The sequence below is a fragment of the Neofelis nebulosa genome, chromosome 2 (genome assembly GCF_028018385.1).
Source record: "Neofelis nebulosa isolate mNeoNeb1 chromosome 2, mNeoNeb1.pri, whole genome shotgun sequence".
In the NCBI taxonomy this organism is placed as follows: domain Eukaryota; kingdom Metazoa; phylum Chordata; class Mammalia; order Carnivora; family Felidae; genus Neofelis; species Neofelis nebulosa.
Window position 1 is genome coordinate 51,208,424 of NC_080783.1, and position 26,301 is coordinate 51,234,724.

At 34.7% G+C, this 26,301-nt stretch overlaps 1 protein-coding gene across 5 annotated transcripts in view; it reads left to right on the forward strand.

Annotated features, from left to right (window-relative positions):
• NCKAP1 (NCK associated protein 1) overlaps window positions 1-24,424 on the forward strand; it is a 110,208-nt gene extending 85,784 nt beyond the window's left edge. For all 5 annotated transcript variants that reach the window (XM_058712114.1, XM_058712149.1, XM_058712124.1 and 2 more), the window contains 8 exons: window positions 6,341-6,434; window positions 13,953-14,035; window positions 14,457-14,537; window positions 18,631-18,724; window positions 21,395-21,511; window positions 22,126-22,235; window positions 22,576-22,665; window positions 23,495-24,424. In XM_058712114.1, coding sequence (XP_058568097.1) covers window positions 6,341-6,434; window positions 13,953-14,035; window positions 14,457-14,537; window positions 18,631-18,724; window positions 21,395-21,511; window positions 22,126-22,235; window positions 22,576-22,665; window positions 23,495-23,611 — 786 coding nt within the window. In that variant the 3' untranslated portion in view covers window positions 23,612-24,424. The remainder of the gene's footprint in view (window positions 1-6,340; window positions 6,435-13,952; window positions 14,036-14,456; window positions 14,538-18,630; window positions 18,725-21,394; window positions 21,512-22,125; window positions 22,236-22,575; window positions 22,666-23,494) is intronic.
• Window positions 24,425-26,301: the final 1,877 nt, after the last annotated feature.

Consider the following 26,301-nt stretch of genomic DNA (forward strand, 5'->3'; position numbering starts at 1 on the left):
CAATTGTAAATGCCATTGATTCATTAATTCCTCTTTCTGTTGCTTCATTATTGGTGTATAGAAATGCAACAGATTTCTGTACTTTGATTTTGTATCCTGTCAGTTTACTGAATTTGTGTATCGGTTCTAGCATTTTTTCTGTGCAGTCTTTTGGGTTTTCTATATAGAGTATCATATTGTCTGCAAATAGTGAAGGTGTTACTTCTTCCTTGCTCATTTGGATGCCTTTTATTCCTTTTTGTTGTCTGATTGTTATGGCTCAGACCTACAGTACTATGTTAATTAACAGTGGTGGGAGTAGACATTCTTATCTTGCACCTGACTGCAGAGGAAAAGCTCTCAGTTTTTCCCCATTGAGGATGACATTAGCTGTGGGGTTTTTGTATATGGTCTTTATTGTGTTGAGATATATTCCCTCTATCCCTACTTTACTGAGGGTTTTTGTTATGAATGGTGGATGTGGTACTTTGTCAAATGCTTTTTCTGCATCTATTGAAAGGATCATATAGTTCTTACCCTTTCTTTTATTAATGTGGTGTATCACATTCATTTATGAATATTGAACCACCCTTGTAACCCAGGAGTAAATCCCACGTGATCATGGTGAATGATTCTTTTAATGTTTTGTTGGATTCTGTTTGCTAGTATTTTATTGAGAATTTTTATGTCCATTTTCATTAGGGATGTTAGCCTGTAGTTTTCTTTTTTAGTGGAATCTTTATCTGGTTTTGGTATCAGAGTAATGCTGGCCTTACAGAATGCATTTGGAAGTTTTCCTTCCTTGTCTGTTTTTTGGAATAGTTTGAGAAGAATAGGTGTTAACTCTTCCTTAAATGTTTGGTAGAATTTGCCTGTGAAGCCGTCTGTCCCTGGACTTTATTTTGTGGGAGGTTTTTTTTGTTTTTTTTAATTGTTGGTGCAGTTTCTTTTCAGGTTTTCTATTTTTTCCTGTTTCAGTTTTGGTGGTTTATATGTTTTTAGGCATTTATCCATTTCTTCCAGGTTGTCCAATTTGTAGGCATATAGTCTTTCCTTGATTTTAGCATTTTAGAAATCTTCTATGTGAGTTCTCTTACTTGGCCTGACTTTTTATTTATCTTCATAAAAACTTGTATATTTTATTAATGATAGGAGGTTGTATTTGTAGGAAGACTTTTTAACAATCACATGATGATGTTTTGCTATTTAGGGACTTCCTATTTTTACCTTTTTACTTCTCAAGTTTAAATCCTGATTTGATTAACTAGTTTTCAGAAGACTCCTTCAGATGGTCAACCATAAATATGAAAGGTTTACATTTCTAGCATTGTGCCTTTACCATTGAAATTTCTTCAAAACAAAGCTAGTTCTGGGGCACCTGGGTGGCTCAGTTGGTTAAGCGTCCAACTTCAGTTCAGGTCATGATCTCACAGTTTGTGAGTTTGAGCCCTGCATCAGCCTCTGTACTGACAACTCAGAGCCTGGAGCCTGCTTTGGATTCCGTGTCTCAATTCTCTCTCTGCCCCTACCCCACTTGTGCTCTGTCTCGGTCTCTCAAAAAAAATAAATAAAAAACAACAACAACAACAACAACAACAAAGCTAGTCCTAATGATTCAGTTTTCTGGAATTGCACAGTACTTTACAATGATTTTCTAAGAGATCCCTTTTAACAAAGATACATACATAGTCCAAATTTATCGGATTTCAGCTACTTGTGTATTATTAAGAACTAGAGAAGGTGTTATTTATGACTTTTTATTTCTGGCCTCTGTGTACTGAGGCATACTTCCATGTGTATTCTTGTATTTTATTACATAAGAAATCTTATGACCATAATATAATGATGTTTCATATAGACAAGTTCAGTGTGTTGTATATTATTCTCTCACATTGAGATCCATCTCCAAAAGTAGTCAGTCTGCCAGTGGTGATTATAATTGTTTTGCATTTTTTAGTGTCCTATAAAGTTACTGCCCTTAGAATGACCTAATTTATGAAATTACAAGAAGAAATAACATTTAGTGTTTTGCTTCAAGTATTGGTAGGCTAGGTTATTTATACCATTTTTTTTCCTCCAAAAGACAACTTAAAAAGTTGGAGAGCTATATAAAGAAAGATTCTTCTTTCAAAGAAGCTAAAAAAAAAAAGGTAGGTAGTTTAAAATCGAGGAGAAAGTGGGAAGTCAGAGACAAGCCTAGCACTGGAAGCCATTTTTGACCTGAAGACATTTGCTAATCAAGAAGCAGCATTTGTAAGATTAAGACATAGTTTTTGTGGTCTTGTGGAGCAAGGGGGTCTGTAATAAAACCCAAAGCCTACCTGCAATGGAGAGTGGGAAATCTGCTTAAATTCCCCTCCACTCTCTTTATACAGATACCTCAAAGGGTTATTATATAAGCCTTCCACTGCTAGGCTTATGTCTCTGAGTTCCCACTTTCTCCTTGATTTTAGCTTACTTATCTTTTTAGCTTCTTTGAAAGAAGACTCTTTCTTTATATAGCTCTCCAACTTTTTAAGTTGTCTTTTGGAGAAAAGATGGTCTAAATTAGCCTACCAAGGGCAGTTGTGAACTGGATATGATCTGCCCCTCCCAGGTTCTCCAGCCCTTTTGGTGTTACTCTCTTTGTTCAAGGAATATAGAGTCTTAAATATGGATTAAGATGGTCCTGGATGAGTTGTGCCCCAAAGTACTTGGCAGAAGATAACAAATATTCTTTGGAGAAAAGTTTCAAGTGATTCTTACAAACTGTTTTTCAAAAACCGTAACCTCTAGCTGGAGAGTGGAAGTCTGTTGGAGATCATTGGAGGGTGGAATAGGAGATTCAGTACTCTAGTTGGCTGTCTCAGGTCATTTTCTCTCCTGCTACACCCTCCACGCCCACCACCAACTTTTGCTCCTGAATTTAGAGTTGTCCTTGTTGGCATCACTTCTTAAGATGGTGAGAGGTTGGATGTGCAACAGTCCCCTATACAGACATGTAATAACCCTCTTGTTTAGGTTTAAGTCTTTCTATGTCACTGCCTACAACTTCTGAGCCCTGCTTGGGTCCTAAAAAGCATGCATCAACTTGCCTTCTATACTATGTCTTGAGGACCCTTTTATTTCAAAGAGTAAATTTGTCAGTGAAAAAAAGGAGAGCTGCTTTATATTTAATGGTCGTGAATAAATTGTATGTCAGACATAGTCAGCACTGTGCATGCATATTCATGGTAAAATATGTTCATTGCTCTCTGAAGAAGAAAACAGCCAGTCTTCTTTCCTATTAAAATTCTTGGAGTGTTTCATTTGGTGGTGTGCCCATTGAGTCAATATCTCCTTCTAATCCTGCCAAAAGAATCGTTTTTGGTATTTTACAGATCAGTTCCTCCAGTTCTTCATGGAAGACTTTTTTTTTTTTTTCAAATGAAGTAGGAAATTTAAATATGTATTGTGCCAAGAATTTAACACTTTCTTATTAACTGAAAACCGAGTTTATTTTTAGTACTCTTGATATGTTTCATTTGATTTGTATTCACTGATGTTACTTCCAGCTTGTAGCCCATTTGCCAATGATATCAATCAATGGCTTTAAGTGTGTAGAGAGCTCTCTTTCAGGATGCAATTGAGGGAGAAAAGAAAAACATTTAAAAATGTATAAACTTTTTAAGTAGAGACATCATTAAATTTATTTTTTTTTTTGGAATAATGTGCAAACCACCTTGGGGTAATGGTTCTTAAAGTATGGTCCTTGTAGCAGCAGCAGCATTACCTTGGAACTTGTTAACAATGCACAGTTGTTGTTTTTTTTTAAGTGTTATTTATGTAAGCTCCATACCCAACATGGGGCTTGAACCTCAACCCTAAGATCAAGAGTCGCACTCTCCTCCAACTGAGCCAGTCAAAATCTGTTGTGGGACTAAGACCCAGCAATGTATATTTTAATTAATAAGTCCTCTAGATTGTTCTGATACATAGAAAAAATTGGGAACCGTTTCTTTAGAGATTGAGATCATGGATTTTTAAATCAGACATACCTGAATTTAGATTGCATAATCCACTGTTTAGTATCGCTCTAACTTTGGACAGATTATTTAATTTCTCCAAGCCTTAGTTTCTTCAGTTGAAATTAGAATGTCACCTCTCATGTGGATAGGTAAATGGGGTTATTTGTAAATTGCCGGGTACAGGAGCTTAAAAGTGATTACAGTGTCTTTACTATTAAACATATACTACTGTCTCTCCTCTTTCTGCCTTTCTCCCCCGCCCCCCACGCGCTTGCACTCTTTCTCTCTAAATAAACTTAAAAAACCATATACCGTAATTTATTGATTCTAAAACACAGTTATTCCATATTAGTATTTCTGAAATTATAGATGTCTTAAAGTTGTATGTTAGAAACACTGTGTCAATTTAATTAGTGAAGGTTGTTTGTTTGTTTGTTTGTTTGTTTTCCCTTAATGGCCCATAAGATAATGGTGCACTTAAAATTCAGTGGTGTATGATTCAGTGATATGTGGTATTATGTTCAGAGTGCAGGAAGACTTTCAGGGTTGAGCATATACTTTGAGTGTGTATTGATTGAACCAAGTTTGAGCATGGAACAGGTATTGGATTAGCCCCAGAAAGAGTAGGCATTTTCATCAGAGATTGTAGAAGTTGAGTTTAGCAAACAAATATGACTACAGGTGGGAACATAAAGAGAAATAATCCGAAGTACAGGAATACCTCGTTTTATTGCACTTTGCAGATACTGCAATTTTACAAGTTGTAGGTTTGTGGCCAACCTTGTGTCAAATATATTGGCATCATTTTTCCAACAGCATTTGCTCATGTTTGTATCACATTTTGGTAATTCTCCCAATATTTCAAGCTTTTTCATTATTACTATATTTGTTAAAATGATTTGTGATTACAACTCACTGAAGGCTCAGATGATGGTTAGCATTTTTAGTAATAAAATATTTTTTAATGTTTATTTTTAAGAGACAGTGTGTGAGTGGGGGAGGGGAAGAGAGAGAGGGAGACACAGAATCTGAACCAGTCTCCAGGCTCTGAGCTGTCAGCCAGAGCCTGACATAGGGCTTAAACCCACAAACCGTGAGATCATGACCTGAGCCGAAGTTCGATGCTCAACCAACTGAGCCATCCTAACAATAAAGTATTTTTTAATTAAAGTATGGACATTGTTTTTTTAGATATAATGCTGTTGCACACTTTATAGACTACAGTGTAGTGTCAACATAACTTTTTGTATCCACTGGGACGCCAAAAAGTTATTTGACTTGCTTCATTGTGGTATTTGCTTAATTATAGTGGTCCAGAACCAAATCTGCAATATCTCCTAGGTATGCCTGTGATATCAAGTAACGTAAACAAAATTCATACTAGTATAGGAAAAATGATTTTTATAAACATTCTGTATAGGTTTTCATATTCCCCTTGAATCAGTTATCATCAGCCTTTGACAAACCCTCATGGCACTTTAACAATACGCTTGCTGTTAAATCTTTGCAGCCAGGCCTGCTGAATTGAAATATCCAAGGATGAAGCTTGGATTTGTATGTACTTTGAAATATGCCTAGCTTCATCCCTGGATATTTAAATATTACATCCAGACTTTCCACATACATAAAGCCATTATCTCTTACAGAATCCAATTGACTATATTTAATTATAATTTCTAAACTAAATTACTTTTCCAAAACACCTTTTAAGACAAACCTTCTTTAAAGAGTTATACTTTCTTTAATAGCTGTCTGTACTCCCTTCCCTTATTTTTATCCCTCCATTCTCTTCTCTTCCTTTTTCTCAGTGGTCTCTGAAAGAAGGTAGAGAGTTTTAACACTTCCATTTTATAATTTGTGTGGGAAACCTTGGTCTGTTAATAATCCCCATGAAGTGGTACATACCCCAGAAATTACTCTCCCTCTGATTGTATACATCTAGTGGTGAACTGTAGGCTGTCTTTGGCTGCCTTTAACTTTAGCAAGTTTTTTGTTTGTTGTTTTTTGGGGTTTTTTTTTTAGTTGGAATTTATGCTCTCTATATCCACTTCAGTGTCTGTTTTTTATTATTGATGCTGTTCTGTGCCTAAGCATTAGATAATCCTTTATCCTCCTGTTTATCTTTATTGCTTTTTCTTGAGCCATCCTCCCTTCTTGAATTTCAAACTGAATAAAAACATTAATCCTATATAAATAATTTTAAGATTCTTTTTTTAAACCAACAACAAAAGTATATAGCATAGAGCATCTGGATTTCATGAATTGTATTTCCTACTTGCTGGATTGTGATTTCAAACATGCTCTTGTCTCATTAATGCAAGGAGGTCTATGCCTAAGCTAGAATCTTTCTTATTTTTTTTTTTTGTTTGTTTTAGAAACTTGTAGTAGAGAATGTTGATGTGCTAACACAAATGAGGACCAGCTTTGACAAACCAGATCAGATGGCTGCACTCTTTAAAAGATTATCATGTGAGTAACTCATGATACTTTCTGTATTAAGACCTTGAATTAAGCCTTTATTCAAACATAAATATAAGCACTCCTTAGCTTATGAAGAGAACCAGAAAATTCTTGCAGTCAGAGGATATTTTAAGTACATGACTTATGTATGTCACAGTTGGTTTTTTGGTTTTTTGTTTTTTTTTTTTACCATACTCTTAGTCCCATGATCAAATATTTAGCGAATATTATCGATTAGTTATAAACTCATTTAATACAAAGTAAGTCTATGTTAATTTAGACTAAAGGAGAATTAACTTTTGAGTTAACTTTCTAAAAATCAACTTTATTGTGGTGTAGTTTACATACAATGAAATCTGTGCATGTAAATGAGCAGTTTGATGGATTTTGACAAATGTATACATCTAAGTAACCTTTACCACAGTCAAGACACAGAGCACTTCCATCACCTCAGAAAGTTCCCTCTCCCTTTGTAGTCAGTTTCTCACCATCCCCAAACCCAGACAAAAACTAATTTGATTTCTATCACTATAGATTAAATTTGCCTGTTCTAGAACTCCATATAAATGGAATCACACTGCATATACTGTTGTGTCTGCCTTTTTTCATTCAATATGTTTTTGAGATTTACCCAGCTCTGTTAAGTGAATCAGTAATCTGTTTCTTTTTATTGCTAACTAGTATTCATTGCATGAAAACCTGAGCCCTACAACTGAAAAAAAATTTGTTTTTAATGTCTTCTTGACATTGATTTTTTGTGGGACGTATGTTGTGAAACAACAGTGAATCTTAAATATATATTAAAGTATATTTAGACAGGTAACTTTTAGATCCACTTGAATTTATTTTCATTTGCTTTGTACTTGAACTTATAATTAAACATTATTCTAAAGTCATACTTTATGATTCATTTAAAAGCCTTTCCGGGGTGCCTGGGTTGGCTCTGTCAATTAAATGTTCAACTCTTGTTCTCAGCTCAGGTCATAATCTCATGGTTTGTGACTTTGAACCCTGTATCCGGCTCTGTGCTGACAGTGCAGAGCCTGCTTGGGATTCTCTGTCTTTCCCTCCCTCTCTCTCTGCCCCTCCCTGCTTGCTCGCTTTCTCTCAAAATAAATAAATAAGCTTGAAAAAATAAAGGCCATTCCAACAGTAGAAAATTAATCAAATACCAAATAAAATATTCTTTGTATTTGAGAAAACCAGAGTTTATTCTCCCAAATAAAAAATCGTCCTGAGGAAAATTAAAGCCATGCATGTATTTTACATAATATTTCTCCTTTGATAATTTTATTTACTTTTTAAACTTTTTAAAAATGTTTGTTTTTGAGAGAGAGAGAGCACAGACAAGCAGGGGAGGGGCAGAGAGAGAGACACACAGAATCCAAAGCAGGCTCCAGGCTCTGAGCTGTCAGCATAAGAGTCCAACACAGGGCTCAGAGCTGAATTCCGATGTTCAACTGATTGAGTCACCCAAGTGCCCCAATAATCTTCTTTAATTTTATTTATTAATTTAATTTATTTTATTTTATTTTTTAATTTTTATTTTTGAGAGAGAGACAGAGTATGAGTGGGGTAGGGACAGAGAGAGAGAGAGAGAGAGACAGAGACAGAGACAGAGACAGAGACAGAATCCAAAGCAGGCTCCAGGCTCTGAGCTTATTATTAGCACAGAGCCTGATGCAGGGCTCAGCCTCAGCACACTGCGAGATCACGACCTGAGCCAAAGTCGGACACTTAACCAACTGAGCTACCCAGGCACCCCCTGATAATCTTCTTTTGAATGTTAGGCAGCTATATAAAACTTTATAAAAGTGTAAAATGATTTAGAGAATTACTTTATTAGGCTGTCTTCAAAAATGCTTAAAAAAATGCAAGCTTATTTAATAAAAATTAGTATAAAATTAAACTATATGATATGTTGCCTTGTAGAGCAGGTCAGTTGTTGCCAGAACTGGGAAAAGCAAACAAGGAAGTTTTTTGGGGTGATGAAACTGTTACCACAGTGGCGAGGTGGTTACACAAATCTATACATTAAATTTTTTTTCCTAGAGCTATATACCAAAAGAAGGAAAGAAGGTCAGGTTTACTGTATGGTACTTAAAAAATGAAATTAAAAAGCTAAAAATGAAAGTACTGAGTTGGTAATATTAGAGGGAGGTAGAGTGTGAATAAATATTTAGTAGGAAATTATTTTTAAATCTCTACCTGATCTTTTTTGTTCATTGTTTTACTATGTACTTACATTTTCTAGTCTTGTTTTCTTTATTCTTAATTATTTATTGCGTGTTTCTCCCGTTTTTTAATAGTAGATCGCCCAACCAGCCTAACTACTTAACTTTTTACTAGTAAATAATGTTTTGACAATATCATCTGGTTAGAAGCATTTAATCCACTCCAATGTTCAGTGCCTGTTTACTGTTAACTTTAACTCTCTTGTTTGTAGAATCGAAACAAAATGAAATTTGTTAAAACTCGAAACAGTTTGCAGATTTTCAAAGTAAAATTCATAATCCTTTATGTAGATTTTATTTACTTGAATTTTTGTATATGGTAGTGGTGATTCATGACTTAACGGAATTGGCCAAAATCTAAATTGCTGAGTCTTAATGACCCATGTATGTCAAATTTGCCTTTAAATAGAATTTATTAAATCTTTTTGAGGATTTGAAAAAAGAAAAGATCTTCTTGCGAATGGCTTATTTAGTGGAGTAGAGAAAGCTCTTCTTTCAGTTGAACTATTTTCCAAAATTCTTTTGTCTTAGATCCCTATCTTTGTGCTTCCTTTACCCTATATCCAGAAGTTGATGTACTTTTGTAGCAGTTTGACTTTCATAGCTGACAACCACATTCTTTTAATACCTTTAAAAAGCAGTATAATTTATTAAAAGTAAATTTGAATTGGGAGGTAATCTGGAATTAATCTTCAGTTTTAGGACTTTCTAGCTATGTGACTTGAGCAAATTTAATAATGTCTCTCTGTTTTCTCACAGTGTGTCTCATGGGGCTAGGTTAATCACTTTATTGACTTTCTTATTATAAATCTTATATTTTCTAATTTTGCCCTGACTTTGCCACCATCTGCAAACCTACAAGTTGCCTCCAAAGACCTTTACTTTAGCAGTACTTTGAATGTTTTTATCACCTGAAATTGCTGTACTGGTAAAATCTTGAATTTGAAACTCTACTCTCAGATCATAGTCCTTATGGCTTTCCCACTCCTCACTCCTTTGCCCCTATTAAATTTTTTGTCCTGGCTTATTGAAACTTTGACCTCTCTCTATTTTCTAATCAGCCACTTCCTGGTTTTACTTCCTTATCCATTCTGGACTATAAAGTTTAGTGATTTTAATTGCATTCTCCTCTGTGCCGTCATACTCTGACTTTGCTACACTTATCATTGCGAGCAGTTTCCCTGATCCCAGAAAAACCTCCTGCCCCCTGGAAGCCAGATACTGCTTGTAAAATAACACTTGTTATTGTTTTTTCTTAAGCTTGCCTCTTATTCATCCCTACCATTCTTCACGTTGCTAAATTTTACTAGCTTGAATTTGCTCTTTTGTCTTCCAAATTTTCTATTTACTCTTGTACATAATAATGTGGTTACTTTCCTGAAACCTTTCTGGAACAGGTCATTAGTGACTATCCATTTTCAAAATCTGGTCCTTTTTCTTATTCTACTTGATTTCTCTGTAGTATTACCTGTTTTGCTCTCCTTTTTATTGAAACTTCATTTTCTTCATTTGCCAGTACTTTTGTCTCTTACCTTTTGCAAGCCACCATTTTACAGTCCTATTGGGAAAATGTATCCAGTCTTATGTATCAGTGTTTCTTTAAATATTCATCTCTAGCCTTGATTCTCTCTCTGGAGCTCCAGGCATTTAATGCCAAGTGCTAGTTTGACAAGGGTGTGGTCCATGGACCGGAGTTTGTTAAGAATGTAAATTGTTGGGGTTCCACCCCAGACCTACTAAATCAATTTGCTGGGACCCAACAAGTGATTACACTGAAGTTTGAGAAACACGGTTAGATATCTACAGCTATATGACCCACAGGTACTTGGCAACATCTCTGGAATAGGAAGGATATTCCCCTCATGGGAGGTATAAGGGGGTGGGGAGAAAGCCTGATACACTTTTATTGCCATTTTATTACCTCCCATGCCATTCAGCCAGGGATTCTCACAGGGAAATTTGGGTATGCTCTCTGACTCTTCTTGTCATCACATTCCACATCCAGTAGCTGTATCTTCCAGATTAGAGTCTGCAAATTGGTGGGTCATGTTTGGCCCAAGGATAGAATTTGCTTGGCTCTATCCTGCATTAAATTAAAACAAAACAAAACAAAACACAGTCTCTTTGATCATTATTTTAAAAATGAAAGATTTTTGCATAAATATCCAAACTTCTGGCTTCCTTCCTGAACCCTAGGACATATTTCCCCACATGGCAGTGATTGGCTGGAGCTAATAAGCAGTTGCCCCCTTTAGAATTTTTTTTCCTCCAGTTCCTTCCTCTCATTATTCTTTCCCCATTCTACTTAACTATTTTATGTTACCTGCCATAGATTTGAGCTTTTAACTCCTTCAGACTCCACCTCTTAAATGTGATGCCTGAATCTATTCCTTTTATTCCCATGGTTCCCATTTAAGGCTCTGTCATTATTTTGTGAACTACAGTTGTGGCTTCCTAATGAGTCCAGTCTTCCCTTACTAACCCATCTTCCACATTTAGAGTCATATTTCTAAAGGTTTCTTTTCCTATCACTCTTTATATTAAAAAAACAAACAAACAAACAAACAAACAAACCTGAACTACTAACCTTTCCTTGCTGGAGCAGTCTCAAACTCCTTAGCATGGCATTAGAAAGCCATTATTTGGATCAACCTCCTATCCAGACATTCTTTCTAGAAACCTTATTTTCCCCACTGCTTTTTCTTGCCTGGCTTGAGATCCACATAGCCTCTGCTCTTAGTCTTGGGATATGCCTTAGCCTGTTTGGGCCGCTACAATAAAATATCAAAGATTGGGTAGTTTGTATGCAACAGAAATTTGTTTCTTACGGTTCTGGAGTCTGGAAGTCCAAATTCATGCTGCTGGCATGGTTGGGTGAGGCTCCTCTTAAGCGTCACAGACTTGTCATTGTATTTTCACATAACTGAAAGGGATAAGGTTCTCTCTGAAGCCTCTCTTACTGAAGGCAGTAATCAATTTATTGAGAGTTCCACCCTCATGGCTTGAGTACCTTCAAAAGGCCACACCTCCTAATACCATCAGCTTTTTGGGCTTAAGATTTTAATATATGAATTTTGTGGAGACTTAAACATTCAAAGCATAGCAAGATATTAATAAATTATGGAGGCTAAGAGGAAGTGCCAGTGGTTAAAAAGGTATGGTAAATAATTCATTAACAATAAGTTAAACACATTTCTTACCATGAAGTTTCTCAGAACTTGAAAAAAAAATTTTTTTAATGTTTATTTTTGAGAGAGGGAGAGAGAGATAGAGTGTGAGGGGGAGGGGCAGAGAGAGGGAGACACAGATCTGAAGCAGGCTCCAGACTCTGAGCTTTCAGCACAGAGCCTGATGCAGGGCTTGAACACATGAACAGTGAGATCATGACTGAGCCAAAGTCGGATGCTTAACCAACTGAGCCACTCAGGCGCCCCTCAGAACTTTTAATGTGTCATTATTGTTCAAGGGGAGGTTGTGGGATATAGTTTTGGCAAAATTATTTGATTAAGTTCTGGGTATCATCACTTGGAAAATATATGATTATACCACACTACTTATTTTCTGATATACTCTCTGCCTTTCCTTTTTCTGGATTCCCTTTTTTTGTTGCTTGCTGATGTGGAATGCTTTTGTCTTCTTAATGTTCTTTTATGACCATCTTGGGTGATATTTTCTTAAATAGTTCCTTTCACCCTTTATCTTCTCTCCTTTTCTGGATCGTAACAATTTCCTAGTCTCCTTTCTTGAATAACCATGTCATTAAACATCTTCTAGTCTGAGTTTCACTCCACTGAGTGTTAGAGAAAGATTAAAAATACTGATTGATTAGACTAGTTCCTGCTCATGTGGATTGTATAACATATTTGTGCCTCACCTCATTTTATTAACACTACTGTTTTAATTCTCATCACATTTTGGCTTATGTTATGGCTGTTAGTATGTTTTAATAAAGATGCTATGGTCAAGTTTTAAACAATCCACATAGGACGTAGAAAGTCAAAACAGTTCTCTGCAATCCTACTCCTCAAAGGCAACTATAGTTAACAGTTTTCTATGTTTTTCTAGAAATATGTTATCAAATATATGTGTATATATATATGTGTGTGTGTGTATATATATGTATGTATATATATGTAATATATATATATGTATGTATATATATATATATATATATATATATATATATATATATATTATATACTGTTGACTCTGAACAACATGGGGTTTAAGGGCATTGACCCCCCACCCCCGTAGTCAGAAATCTGCATAGAAATTTTGACCCCCCCCAAATTTAACGATGAATAGCCTACTGTTGACCAGAAGACTGATAAACAGTTAACATATTTTATATGGCATATGTATTATATACTGTATTCTTACAATAAAGTAAGCAAGAGAAAAAAATGTTATTAAAATCGTAAGAGAAAATAAATTTATAGTACTGTACTTCATTTACCTGTGGAAAAAAATCCGCATGTAAGTGGATCTGCACAGTTCAAACCTGTGTTGTTCAAGGGTCAACTGTATATCTTTTATCTCATAAATAGGATCATATTTTCTTAGTTTTCTTGGCAGTCCGTTTAGACTGTTACTTAATGTCTAGATTATTATTCTGTTTATATTTGTGTTCTTATTATACAGTATTATGCCTTGTATATCAGGAATAATTCAGTAAATGTTTGTTGGCTTTTTAAAATATGAAAGTATTGATCCTTCCAGTTCTAATTGCCTTGAGTTTGTTAAGTTTTAATACTGAATATATAATAATAATTTTCAGAATAATGCTTTCTAACGAAATGTAAATTATCAAATCTGTTTATAGTCTTTAGCACCCTGGTCTTACCAAAACTGCTTGTGATCTCAGTAGTCATTTTTTGTTTCTTGACTCTCCACACCTCAACAATTTAAGAATTTATCATCTCCATGTTCTGGGACCTCTGGGCATTTAACTCCTGTCCACTCTGACAACTTCCTCTTTCTCCCCGAGTCTCTCTCTCCACCCTCCTACTTCTGCCATTTCTGAGAGGATTATCTGGGTGGCTGCTTATGTAATTATTTCAAGATTCTGGTGAACTATCTAAATCATTTTAAAGAATAGTGTGTACTCCATATGAAGTAAACTATAATTTCCTTAGTTTTAATATCAGCTTTCAGTACCTTTGCCTCTTTAATCACTTTTCTAATCAAATTGCTATTGTGCCTTTTATCATGGGAATTTTATAACTAAAAGTTTTCTCCAAAGTTAAGAAAGACTCTAATTCCTGTTCTTCTCCTCTCCTTTCTTCCAATTTAGCTGTTGACAGTGTCTTGAAGAGGATGACAATAATTGGTGTAATTTTGTCCTTCCGATCATTGGCACAAGAAGCACTTAGAGATGTAAGAAACCATTATAAGTACATATCCAGTCAAATAATCCCTGTTAATTTCCCAGAAATTAAAAGTTACTTAAAATTCCAGTTTTCATAGTTATATATAATCAAATATGTAGAAATTAGGGTTATTAAATTTATTTTTTATTTTGGTATTGAAATTGGGGGTGGGAGGTATAGTTTGCCTAGATACTTTACTACATTTTCAACTTCACTCTTCATTAAAGCATTTTCCATTTTGGCTTTACTCAGCTTGGCATCAAACATATTTCATTTCTCCGTGTCTTAGTACTTTAGAAAATCATGTGAAAATAGAAAAAGTAAAATAATTTTTATGGAAACTAGAAATAATTGAATGGTAATATTTAATAAATTTAGGATTTGCCATTTAAAAATAAGTCTACATTTTTATTTGTTGTCCTGCCTAGGTCTTATCTTACCACATTCCTTTTCTTGTAAGTTCAATTGAAGATTTCAAGGATCACATTCCAAGAGAAACTGATATGAAGGTAATAAAACTTCTATTTGTCTAAAATGAAATATGAGTTACATGTGAAATAAAATTTAATAAACTCAAAACAATTGTAAAGTTTCTGTTTTAGAGTGATTAATTAGCATGCTGGCCTTTGAAAATACATCTTTGAGAGCTCAGCACTAAAATGCTGTGTGGGCATTTTGAAAGTTCATCTTCCTTGGTCACCTATAGCAATGTAAAGTGGGTTGGTATTGGTCTTTTTTCCTTAAGCTTATAGCTTTTTATACATGGTCATTATTAGCAGAATAAGAAAAACAAGCCATTGAGATAGGAGTTGTTTTGTTTTAAATAAAGTTCAATCTGTTTTTTTTTAATTGATGTTTAAAAAGTCTTATAAAAGGATGTCAATTATAGGGTATAATAAAATTTTAATATCCTGTTTTTATGAATATAAGAGAAGATTAGTAACCACATGTGAGTTTATGATTTTTGTTTTGAAAATTTTTTGATCATGAAATCCAACTCACTTATTTACTCCCAGCATTAATTAACCAGTAGTTACACATCCAGTAAGTGACCTCATGTATATGTTTTCTAAACTTTCATGTGTCTTGGAAAGATTATTTTCTGTTTCATATTTTGAAATGCAGTGGCTGAAAAAGTTACGCTAAAGTCTTTTTATGACACTCAAGTCTTCTCAGATTGAAGCCTCTCACTTTCTGAGGCTTATCTTTCATCGCTTGTCCATCCTTGTCCTGTGCTCTTCCCTTTCCCTTTCTTCCTCTGCCCCTCTCTTCATATATGTATCCTGTGAGGTAACTAGTTCTTCCCAATGTGCATGCTCACATCTGTCTGTGTCATCCTCTCATTTATTCTACCTGCAAATCTTGCCCTTTTCTGTTTCTGCCTTTTGAAATCCTGCTTATCTTTTAAGGTGTGATTGAGTTGCCATCTTCTAAGAAACATTCCTTGATCCCCAGGCAATAAAGGATTTCTTTTTTCTTATTATTATCAGACAACTTTTTGTTTATCCATTGTAGAGTTAAATAAGTTCTGCCTTGCATCATAATTGTGTTTTTCCTTTTAAATTTATACTAAGTTGTAAACATTTTGAAGACTGTGTTTTCTATATTTTTGTTTCTCCCACAGTGCTTTGCATAAACATTTGAGATCAATGATTGTCCTACGATTTTATAATTGAAAACCATGTATGATGATTAGTTCAAAATTGTTAAGTGGAAACAACTGTAGAAAAAAAAGTTAAAACATTAAAGAATCCTTCCTTGAGAATACACTGGTGTGTGGATTATGAGAATACTAATTAATATTCTGAGCAACTAATTCTCTTAGCACCAACATAATTATGTTTAGTTTATAGCAAACTTTCAATAGAACTTCATATTTAAAAAAACAAACAAACATGTATTTTTTTAAATCAATCTATTTTTAATTGAAGTATAGTTGTCATACAATACATTAGTTTCAGATGTACAATGAAATGATTCAACATTTATACCCATTATGAAGTGCTTGCCTTGATAAGTATAGCTACCATCTGTCACCATACAAAGTTACTATAACATTATTGACTATATTCCCTATGCTGTACTTTTCATTCATGTGACTTATTTTATATCTGAAAGTTTGTACCTCTTACTTCCCTTCACCCATCTGCCCAGTCCCCCTCCCTTCTGGCAACCACCAGTCCTCCAGATACATATTTTAAAAATTTTTTTTCTTACATTTATTTATTTTTGATAGAGACAGAGCACAACTGGAGGAGTGGCAAAGAGAGAAGGAGACACAGAATCTGAAGCAGGCTCCAGGCTCCGAGCTGTCAGCACAGAGCCCGACTCAGGGCTCAAACTCACAAACTGCGAGACCATGACCTGAGCCGAAGTCAGATGCTTAACCGACTGATAAATATTTTTAATAGCTTTATTTATAGTCACAGAGTTGTGGAACTATCACCACAGCCAATTTAGAGCATTCCAGAAAGAAACCTTATGCCCATTAGCAGTAATTCCCTAATTGTTCCTAGTCCCAGCCTTAGGCAACCACTAATCTACCTTCTGTTTTTGTAAGTTTGCCCATTCTTGACACTTCATATAAATCATACAATATGTAGTCTTTTGGTACTGGCTTTTACTTAGCATAATGCTTTCAAGGTTTATTGATGTAGCATGTATCAATACTTCATTTCTAATTGCTGAATAATATTCCATTATATGGATATACAACATTTTATTTATCCTTTCATCAGTTGATGGTCATTTATGTTGTTTTCACTTTTTGGCTATTATAAATAATACTTCTGTGACTATCCATATACAGGTTTTTGTGTGGACATATGCTTCCCTTTCTCTTAAGTATATGCCAGGAATTGAATTGCTAGGTCATATGGAAACTCTATGTTTCACCTTTTGAGAAACTGCCAAATTGTTTTCAAAGTGGTTGTGCCATTTTTCATTCCCAGCAGCAGTGTATGAAAGTTTCACTTTCTCTGTATCCTTGTCAATACGTGTTGCTGTCTTCTTAATTATAACCATGCTAGTGTGTATGAAATGGTGTCTCCTTGTTTTTGCTAAACATTTTCCTGAAATGATGGATGTTGAACATCTTTTCATCTACTTATTGGCTGTTTGTGTATCTTCTTTGGAAAAATATCTGTTCATATCATTTGCTCATTTTTTCACTTGGATTGTTTGCCTTTTTAATTCTGAGATACAAAACTCATTATATGTTTGGATACAAGTCCAGTAACAGATACATGCTTTGCAAATCTCTTGTTCTGTGGGCTGTTTTTTTCATTTTCTTAATAATATCTTCTGCAGCACAGAAGTTTTTAATTTTGATGAAGCCTAATTTGTCTTTTTTTTCCTTTGATTACCTCTGCTTTTGGTTCCCTAAGAAACCATTGCCTAACCCACAGTTGAAAAATTTATACCTATATTACTTCTAAGAATTTTGTGGTTTTAGCTCTTATGTTTAAGTTTATAATCTATTTTGAGTTATTTTTTGTGTGTAGAGTAAGTGGAGTAATTTTTTTTGTGGATCACAAAAAAAAAAAAAAATGTTTTCCTAGAACTTAATCCATGGCAATTTCTATTTATTTTAAGATACACAGTTTTACTTCATATTTTATACTGAATTTTTTTGTAGCACCATCAGAGGTAACCAATTATGTAGGTAGTTTTATATATATATATATGTGTGTGTGTGTGTGTGTGTGTGTGTGTGTATACACACACACACACACACACACACACACACACATCTCCTAAATACATGAAATCCATATGTGACACCAAAAAGAATTACTTTAGTCATTAGAAATTCCTTTATGGGGTTTTAAGTCATTACTCCTTAAAAATCTATGATGGGCCATCTGGCTGGCTCAGTTGGTAGAGCATGCAGCTCTTGATTTCTGGGTCGTGAGTTCAAGGACCACGTTGGGCATGGAGCTTACTTTAAAAAAAAATCTATTATGGGGGCTCCTGGGTGCATTGATCAGTTAAGCATCTGACACTTAATTTCGGCTCAGGTAAATAATCTCACAGTTTTGAGTTTGAGCCCTGTGTTGGGCTCTACAATGACAGTGTAGAGCTTGCCTGGGATTCCCTCTCTCCTCTCTGTGCCCCTCCCCTGCTCACTCGCTCTCTCTCTCTCAAAATAAATTTTTAAAAAATTCTATTATGGTAAGTAATTTACCATATTTATGGCTATAAATAAATGATGAGTCATTGAACCACCACAGTTTTTCATTAAATAGGTATGAGTGTAAATATAAGTTCAGTGATTTTGATTTGCTTTTGTTCATTTATTTATCTTTTGACTTGATACATTATATCCATACTTCCAAAAAAAAAAAAATGTTAGGCTGATTTTGTTGGCATTTTATACAGAAAGTATACAAATTTTCTTTGGCCTTAACAACAGGAAGTTCTAACAAGCAGTACATCATGAACTAATAACAGTTGTTCATTATAGGTTAGTTGTGCTGTGGTTCCTGTGTCACCTAAGCTTTGAAATCTAGTGTTGTTGTAGGTAGACTCTAATTTAAACAGTATTATCTTTTCTTACTAAAGTGAGATTTCTTACTCTGTAATTCTTACATATTTCATCAGGTTGCAATGAATGTATATGAGTTATCATCAGCTGCTGGATTACCTTGTGAGATTGATCCTGCCTTGGTGGTAGCTCTCTCCTCACAAAAATCAGGTAAAATGCATTAGTAAGTACATATTAGTCTTAGTTAAAATTATCAGGGCAACACAGATATAGATGTGGTACTTATTTACTCAAATGCCTGCTGAATGTCAAACTTGCATTTTATTTTATTTTATTTTATTTTATTTTATTTTATTTTATTTTATTATTTATTTATTTATTTTTATTTTTATTTTTATTTATTTATTTTTGGTGTTTGGGACATAGTCCTCATACAGGTTGATATTTAAACCATAAGACTAGATGAGATTACTGAGATCCGTTAGTTGAGGAAGATCAGGGTCTGAGCCCTGGGACACTTGCAACTTTAAGAACTCCAGGAGAAGAGGAGGAACTACCAACAAAGAAACTGAGAAAGAAGGATGGATGAAGGAGAAGAAAAACTAGGAAAGAGTAGCTTCCAGCAAAGTGGAGAGGAAATGATCAACTATGTAGAATTAATATGGGCAATAGGTAATGTTGCCAAGAACAGTGGAATTTTTGGAGCAAAAGGCTGTTAGGGCTTTCAAGCGAATTGGAAAAAGGAATTAGAAATAATCAGTATAAAACAACTCTATCAAGAACTTTACTGTAAAAGGGAGCAAAGAAATGAAATTACAGTAGTTAGAGGCAGGAATAAAATCAAGAGAAGGGCTGGAGTACCTGGGTGGCTCAGTTGGTTAAGCGTCCAACTCTTAATTTCAGCTCAGGTCATGATCTTTGTGGTTCATGAGTTTGAGCCCTGCGTCGGTCTCTGTGCTGTTTGGAATTCTGTGTCTCCTTCTCTCTCTGCCCCAACTCCACTCCGTTTGCATGCATGCTCGCATTCTCTCTCTCTCTCTCTCAAAAATAAACATTTTTTTTTAAAAAATCAAGAGAAGAATTCTTTTCAGGAAAGAAACTAGCAACATTTGTATACTAATGGAGATGGCCCAGTAGGTAGCACAATTGATAACTGGAAAAGGGTGTCCTATTTTCATTGAACTAGAGCTATTTACCATAGAGTCGGTACACTGTTATATTGTATTTAAACATTTAAAAGATTGTAAGTCCAGCTCTTTGAAATGTAATACCCAGAATGCTGTAGATATTTCTAGATTTTTCTACAAAGTAAGTAACATTTTATCTGTTTCTGATACTTAAGTGCCCATCCCTGTCCTCTTGCACCTAGCGTGTTTGGCTGGGTTCATCTGTTCTTTTTTTATTTAACATTGATTTTTGTCTCATTCTTCATGCAATATGTTAATTTATAGTCACATGAGTGCCACGATTACTCATTTTGCCAGTTACATTTTTCATAACTAAATTTAAAAAAGTTTTTTTTAATGTTTATTTTTGAGAGAGAGAGAGAGAGAGAGTGAGTGAGTGGGGGAGGACCAAAGAGAGGGAGACACAGAATCCAAAGCAGGCTCCAGGCTCCGAGCTGTCAGCACAGAGCCTGATGTGGGGCTCAACCCACGAACCGTGAGATCATGACCTGAACCGAAGTCAGATGCTTAACCGACTAAGCCAGGTGCTCCCATAACTAAATTTTAAAAACACATTCTGGCTCTTTCAATTCTTACGTATAAGTGGTGGGATGAATAGTAGGGTAACTAGAATTTCCCAGGTACCAGATTCAAGTGCCTAGGTAATGTGCAATTTTAGTACACATTACAGTAAATGTTTTAGAAAGGATTAGGTCTTAAAAGACTTAGTACAGTGCTAGTTATTTTTATTTATGACTGGTTCCTTCTGTCTTCTAAAATGGAGAGGTTGGAAATCTCCACTTTCCACATTTATGTCTTTTAAATAGTAATAGTAAACTTCAAATCACTTTTATATCAATTCTAGAAAAAAAATAAGGATTTTTTTAAATGACATTACAGAGTATTTATGATATAATAAATTTTCTAAACAACAATAAACAATTTTTTAATAAAGTAACATCAGTTTTCGGGGTGCCTGCGTTGCTCAGTTGGTTAAGTGTCTGACTCTTGATTTTGGCTCAGGTCATCATCTCATGCTTGTGAGATCAGGCTCTGCATCCGGCTCTGGACTCCACGCTGAGTGTGGAGAATGCTTGGGATTCTGTTTCTGCCTCTCCCCCTGCTTATCTGTCTGTCTGTCTGTCTGTCTGTCTCTCTTTCAAAATAAACATTTGAAAAAAAATTACTTACCAGTTTACAATTAAGAAATTTTAGGGGGTGTCTGGATGGCTCAGTCAGTTGAGCATCCTCTTGATTTCAGCTCAATCATGATCCCAGAGTTGTGGGATCCAGCCCCGTGTTGGGCTCCACGCTGAGCATGGAACCTGCTTGGTATTCTTCCCCCTCCCCTACACCCCTGTCTCCTGCTAGTGCGTGCGCGCACTCTCTCTCTCTGTCTCTCTCTAAAATAATAAATAAAAATAAAGAAATTTTAGGATTCCACTTATCCTAATCACAGTTTTTACCCTATAATCTTACAATTTTTTAAAAAATTGTCTTTTTGTTAGAGGTTCTCGAAATATGCTTGAGTAGTGATAATAACCAATGATGTATATTATTTCTGTTCTATATTTCTTATAACAGTTCTGATTAGTTCTGTAGAAGCTCAGTAATGTACTTTATACAAAAATTAAAATTACTTTATCTGGTTTCATTATTAACTCAAGTAATTCTAAAGAAGTACCTTGGTTTTATTTTTAATTTTCTCTCTTAGAAAACATAAGTCCAGAAGAAGAATATAAAATTGCCTGCCTCCTTATGGTCTTTGTGGCAGTTTCTTTGCCGACACTGGCTAGTAATGTGATGTCTCAGTATAGCCCGGCTATAGAAGGTAACAGTGGTTTAAAATTATTTTGACAATGAAAAAGTCAGGAGTTTTGATACAATAGATACTCTTCAAGTAATTAATGTTCATTTATGATAGAATGTAGGTTAACTTACTAGCCACTTAAGTAGCTTTGTAACCTTGAGTAGTTGATTTTCTTTTTCTAAGCTTTCCATATCTTGATATATGAAATGTGTGTGTGTGAACCTTTGGGTGCTTGACTGTGTGTGACAGGGGATGGTGAGGGAGTATCCATCCAACTCTTAAGATTGTTTTGAAGATTGACAAAATGTAAAGCAGCTGAGAACTTTTTTAGGTTTTGGAGAGAATATAAAACTAATGTATAATTTCTTTTAGGGATTTTTTTGAAAATATGCCTGTTCAACGTAGGCATAATCATTTGTTGCTTTTTTTTTTTTTGCTATAGTATTTTTGAAAGCACTAGTCCTCATAACAGTGAAAGGAGAGCAAGGCAGGCTGTGTCCCAACTCTTTTTAATAACTCTTTTGAATCACTATTTATGTAGATTGTGAAGTCATTCATTAAAGACTTGCCTTTTATGTATTATTTGAAATTTTGGGGTCTCGCAAAAACCACAAACCCTATTTGCACTTTCTCAGGGCACTGCAACAACATACATTGCTTGGCTAAAGCCATCAACCAGATTGCTGCAGCTTTGTTTACAATTCACAAAGGAAGCATTGAAGACCGACTGAAAGAATTTCTGGCGGTATGTATAATCTAATAGCAGAACTCATGACATTTTATGAGGAAAATGACAACTGTCAGATACAACAGAATAAATTCTCTTTATTTATTTATTTTTTCTGGAAGGAGGACCAGGTGAAGGCAGGCATTAAAATCAAGGAGCCATTTGACATTTTTTCCCTTAACGGATCTCTCCTAGAGCTCTGCAATATGATCTTCTTTTTTTCTAAGCTGATGTTTGGACTGCCTTAGAATTTTGCCCATTATCTTATATGTAGCTGTATTATAAGTTGAAGCATACTGAAAATAAACAAGAAACTTGTGAACATTAAAACTTACTTAAAATGTCTGTATACTTTAAGCTTGCATCCTCCAGTCTACTGAAAATTGGCCAGGAGACAGATAAAACAACAACAAGAAATAGAGAATCTGTTTATTTACTGCTAGATATGGTAAGTCTCGTTTTATTTTTTATTAACAACAACAAAGTTTCTGTTATTCCTGATAGTCTTTTCTTGGGATTTAGTAATTAAATATCAGTAAGAGCTGAAGTACCTTTTTGATCCCTTCTGTTCAGTTCACTCTTTCTAAATATTGCTGGAAAGACTGACATCACTTGTATTTTACCAAATGGCAACCATATCAGAAGACAACAAAATAAAAGATTTGCATTCTTGGATTCTCTATGCCTAGTCAGTGCTGTCTCTTCACCATCCAAACCAGCTACGCTTGTTTCTACCATGTGACTCTTCCCTCACTTGAAATAGTTTCCTTTTCCTGCAGAGATCTGTATCTGTCTTATGATTTAGCATACCCCATAGCTATACTATACTCTTTGTCTAGGTAGACTTTCCTCATTACTCTGGCCCACATTAATCTTTCATCCCTTTTGAACTCCTGGCTTTCCACTTCATTACAGCTGGTCTTATGTTTATTTGGCTTTTTTACTTAGTCTTGGGAACCCAGTGGGACTTGATGATATGGACCATATTTTGAATATGTTTGTATTGTCTTGCATGTCTAGTGTACTGTTGAGGGCAAATGTGAACGTGCTCAATATATTCCTGTTGATTAATAGACTTCATTGAAAAGTGGTGATTTTAGACATTTTGCTAGCAAAACATTGTGACACATTTATATTTCAGGTTTTAAAGTAAAAGGAAAATAATTTTCTATCAATTTCTAATAAGAACACTATAGAAATTATGATTTACTGGCTATGAGTAAATGTTCCCATTATAAATAACTTTAATTCTTTGATGAATTTTTGCAACTTTTCAGATTGTGCAGGAATCCCCATTCCTGACAATGGATCTTTTGGAATCTTGTTTTCCTTATGTCTTGCTGAGAAATGCATACCACGCTGTCTACAAGCAAAGTGTTACATCTTCCGCATAAAATATCTACTTATTGAAGACAAGCACGCATTTTTGTTGCTTTGGTTTTACCTGTAAACTGTGGAACTGTTTTACCTTGAGGCCTGAAAAGCAGTTTTGTGGATTATAAATTTCTTTCCTACGATTGTATTTTCTGATCATTGGTTTCATTTAATATGGTTGTACTACAGTATACTTGGTTGATTTAGCTTTTACCTTCACTGAATTCACTAAAATTATTCCTATAATTTTAGAAGATCATTGTTTGGAAAGCATACATTATCTCTATGTTTTTGATATTTGAAAATGAAAAAACCCTTTGCTTGTTTATTTCTGAAAAAGAATTGTATTTAGTGATTATTTTAGATAGTGATATTATAGCATTCATCTGTGTGTAAATTATTTCATATAGGGAAGAGTTCTGATCTGTACCTATGGTTCTTATTGAAAACAAAACTGGATGTGCATTTCTGTGATGTTATGAATACATTTCTACTTTATTTTGAAACATTTGCCAAACTAAATACTGTAACACTATATAACATTAAAAATGTTAAAGGACTGCTTAGCATTAGAAGCAGACTATGTCCGGAAATTCTAAAACAGCAGCATATGTTGTTGCTTGTATAAAGCCTGGTGATAATTTTTAGACTAACTTCCATGGTGCCCTACTGGCATTAGCACTACCATTGTACCCTGCTGTATAATAAACAATCTTAGACATTTATCAATTGTTGATACAAATGTTAGTCCCTAACCACTTTTTATATGTTTTAAATTTTTGAAATTCAAGTGTACCTGCCATAACATAAAATAAACACTAGACTGTATCCCATTTTGAATTATTTCCTTAATTATGTATCTCTAGAAATGTATTCAATAATATGAGAGTTTTAGTTTCAACTTAGTTTAAAATAAACTTTAGGAATGTCTAAGTATAGCATTTGATGCCAGGTCAGCTGTCACAAACTTTGCTTAAATATTTTGAAAAAACACTCCACAGGAAAAAAATTTTAAACAAAATTGGAAAATAAAATCACATAACATTTTTTAAAAATTAAGAACTAAAAGGAAATTTGTGCCATCACATTACTAATTGTTTATGTGACCAAATGGACAGTTAGATGAAAGAATGGGAATAGAATGATTATGGAACTAGCGCACATGTTGCTGAGAACTACTCCATCAATCATGAATAAATGGGAAAGACCTGCTTAGTGGTTGGCATGGAGGGCAGAGGAGCTCATTTTGTTTAAAAACTAACCTGTTTCTCAGCAGCTTCCTATCTGGATATCAAATAGAGCTTTTTTCACAACTTTTTTTTTTTTTAAACGTTTATTTATTTTTGAGACAGAGAGAGACAGAGCATGAACAGGGGAGGGTCAGAGAGAGGGAGACACAGAACCCGAAACAGGCTCCAGGCTCTGAGCTGTCAGCACAGAGCCCGACACGGGGCTCGAACTCCCGGACCGCGAGATCATGACCTGAGCCAAAGTCGGCCACTTAACCGACTGAGCCACCCAGGCGCCCCTCACAACTTCTTATAGTATACACTGGTAACATGTGAAGAGGAAAGAAAGCCACCATGAACTCAGTTATAGAACGTCCTTCTTTGTTCAGATAGAGTAGAATGACATTGAGGTGCCACAAGATTATCATATTGCTATTTTGTGTACGATTTTTCCAGTTTATATTTAAAGCAGAGAATAGTTGTCACTGTTGAAAATTTTCAGTGGTTCAGTGAGGATTTTTTAATAGAATACTTTTAGACTTGAAATAGGCTGATGATGCAGCAAGCAGTTAAAATTAAGACTAAATGTTGTTTATTTTGAAATATTAGTATCCTAGAGTGGAGGTAACTTGTTGGTAATCGATATCCTGAGAGGGAAAGTAGGCATTTGAATATGTGCACTTAGGGTTAAAATGAGGTAGGGCGCACGTACATATGCCATTATTTACCCCTGTTCAGGCCAAGAAAATAGCACTCCTTCATAGTCTTGTGAAGTTTTTCTTGCCTGGGTTTTTTTCCTCATATACCCAAGCTGACTGACTGACTGACTGACTGACTAGTGTCTGATTATTCTTAATCTATCAAAAAAAAAAAAAAAAAAAAAAAGACAAAGGTAACTTGGAAAATTTAAGGTAAAAGTAAATTGACAGTACTATTTCTGACATTTTGTTTGTCTAACTCTTTTTTTGTCTTAACTTTTCTTACTCTAAACTTAAACCACAACATACCGTTTTTGTTGTTCTTTGTACAATCCTGCGATGGTACCATGTATGCTAGCCGTATATTCTGCTTATTTCACTCAATAGTTGAAAAGTTCTTTGCTTTTTTTTTTTAATGCCTCCACATATGCTGTGACTAATTTAATAATTTCACTTGGATGAACATTTAGGCAACTTCTTGTTTTTCATTATAAATATCTTGTATCTATATCTTGGTCATCTTGTCTCCTTAGGATAATTTCTCACAAGATTGCTTGGTGGAAGCATGTACACATTTTAAGCTTTGACACATAATATTAGATTTCCCTCTAGTACGACTGTATCAGTTTTACTCCTGCAATTGTGTGAATATATTTTTCTCTATTATTGCCAACACACCTTTGCCTCTTCAAAAGGTGAAACACACCTCTTGCTTTAATTTGCATATCCTTGTTTATTAAGGAGGTAGAATCTCTGTTAATTGGTTACTTTTATTTCTTTACG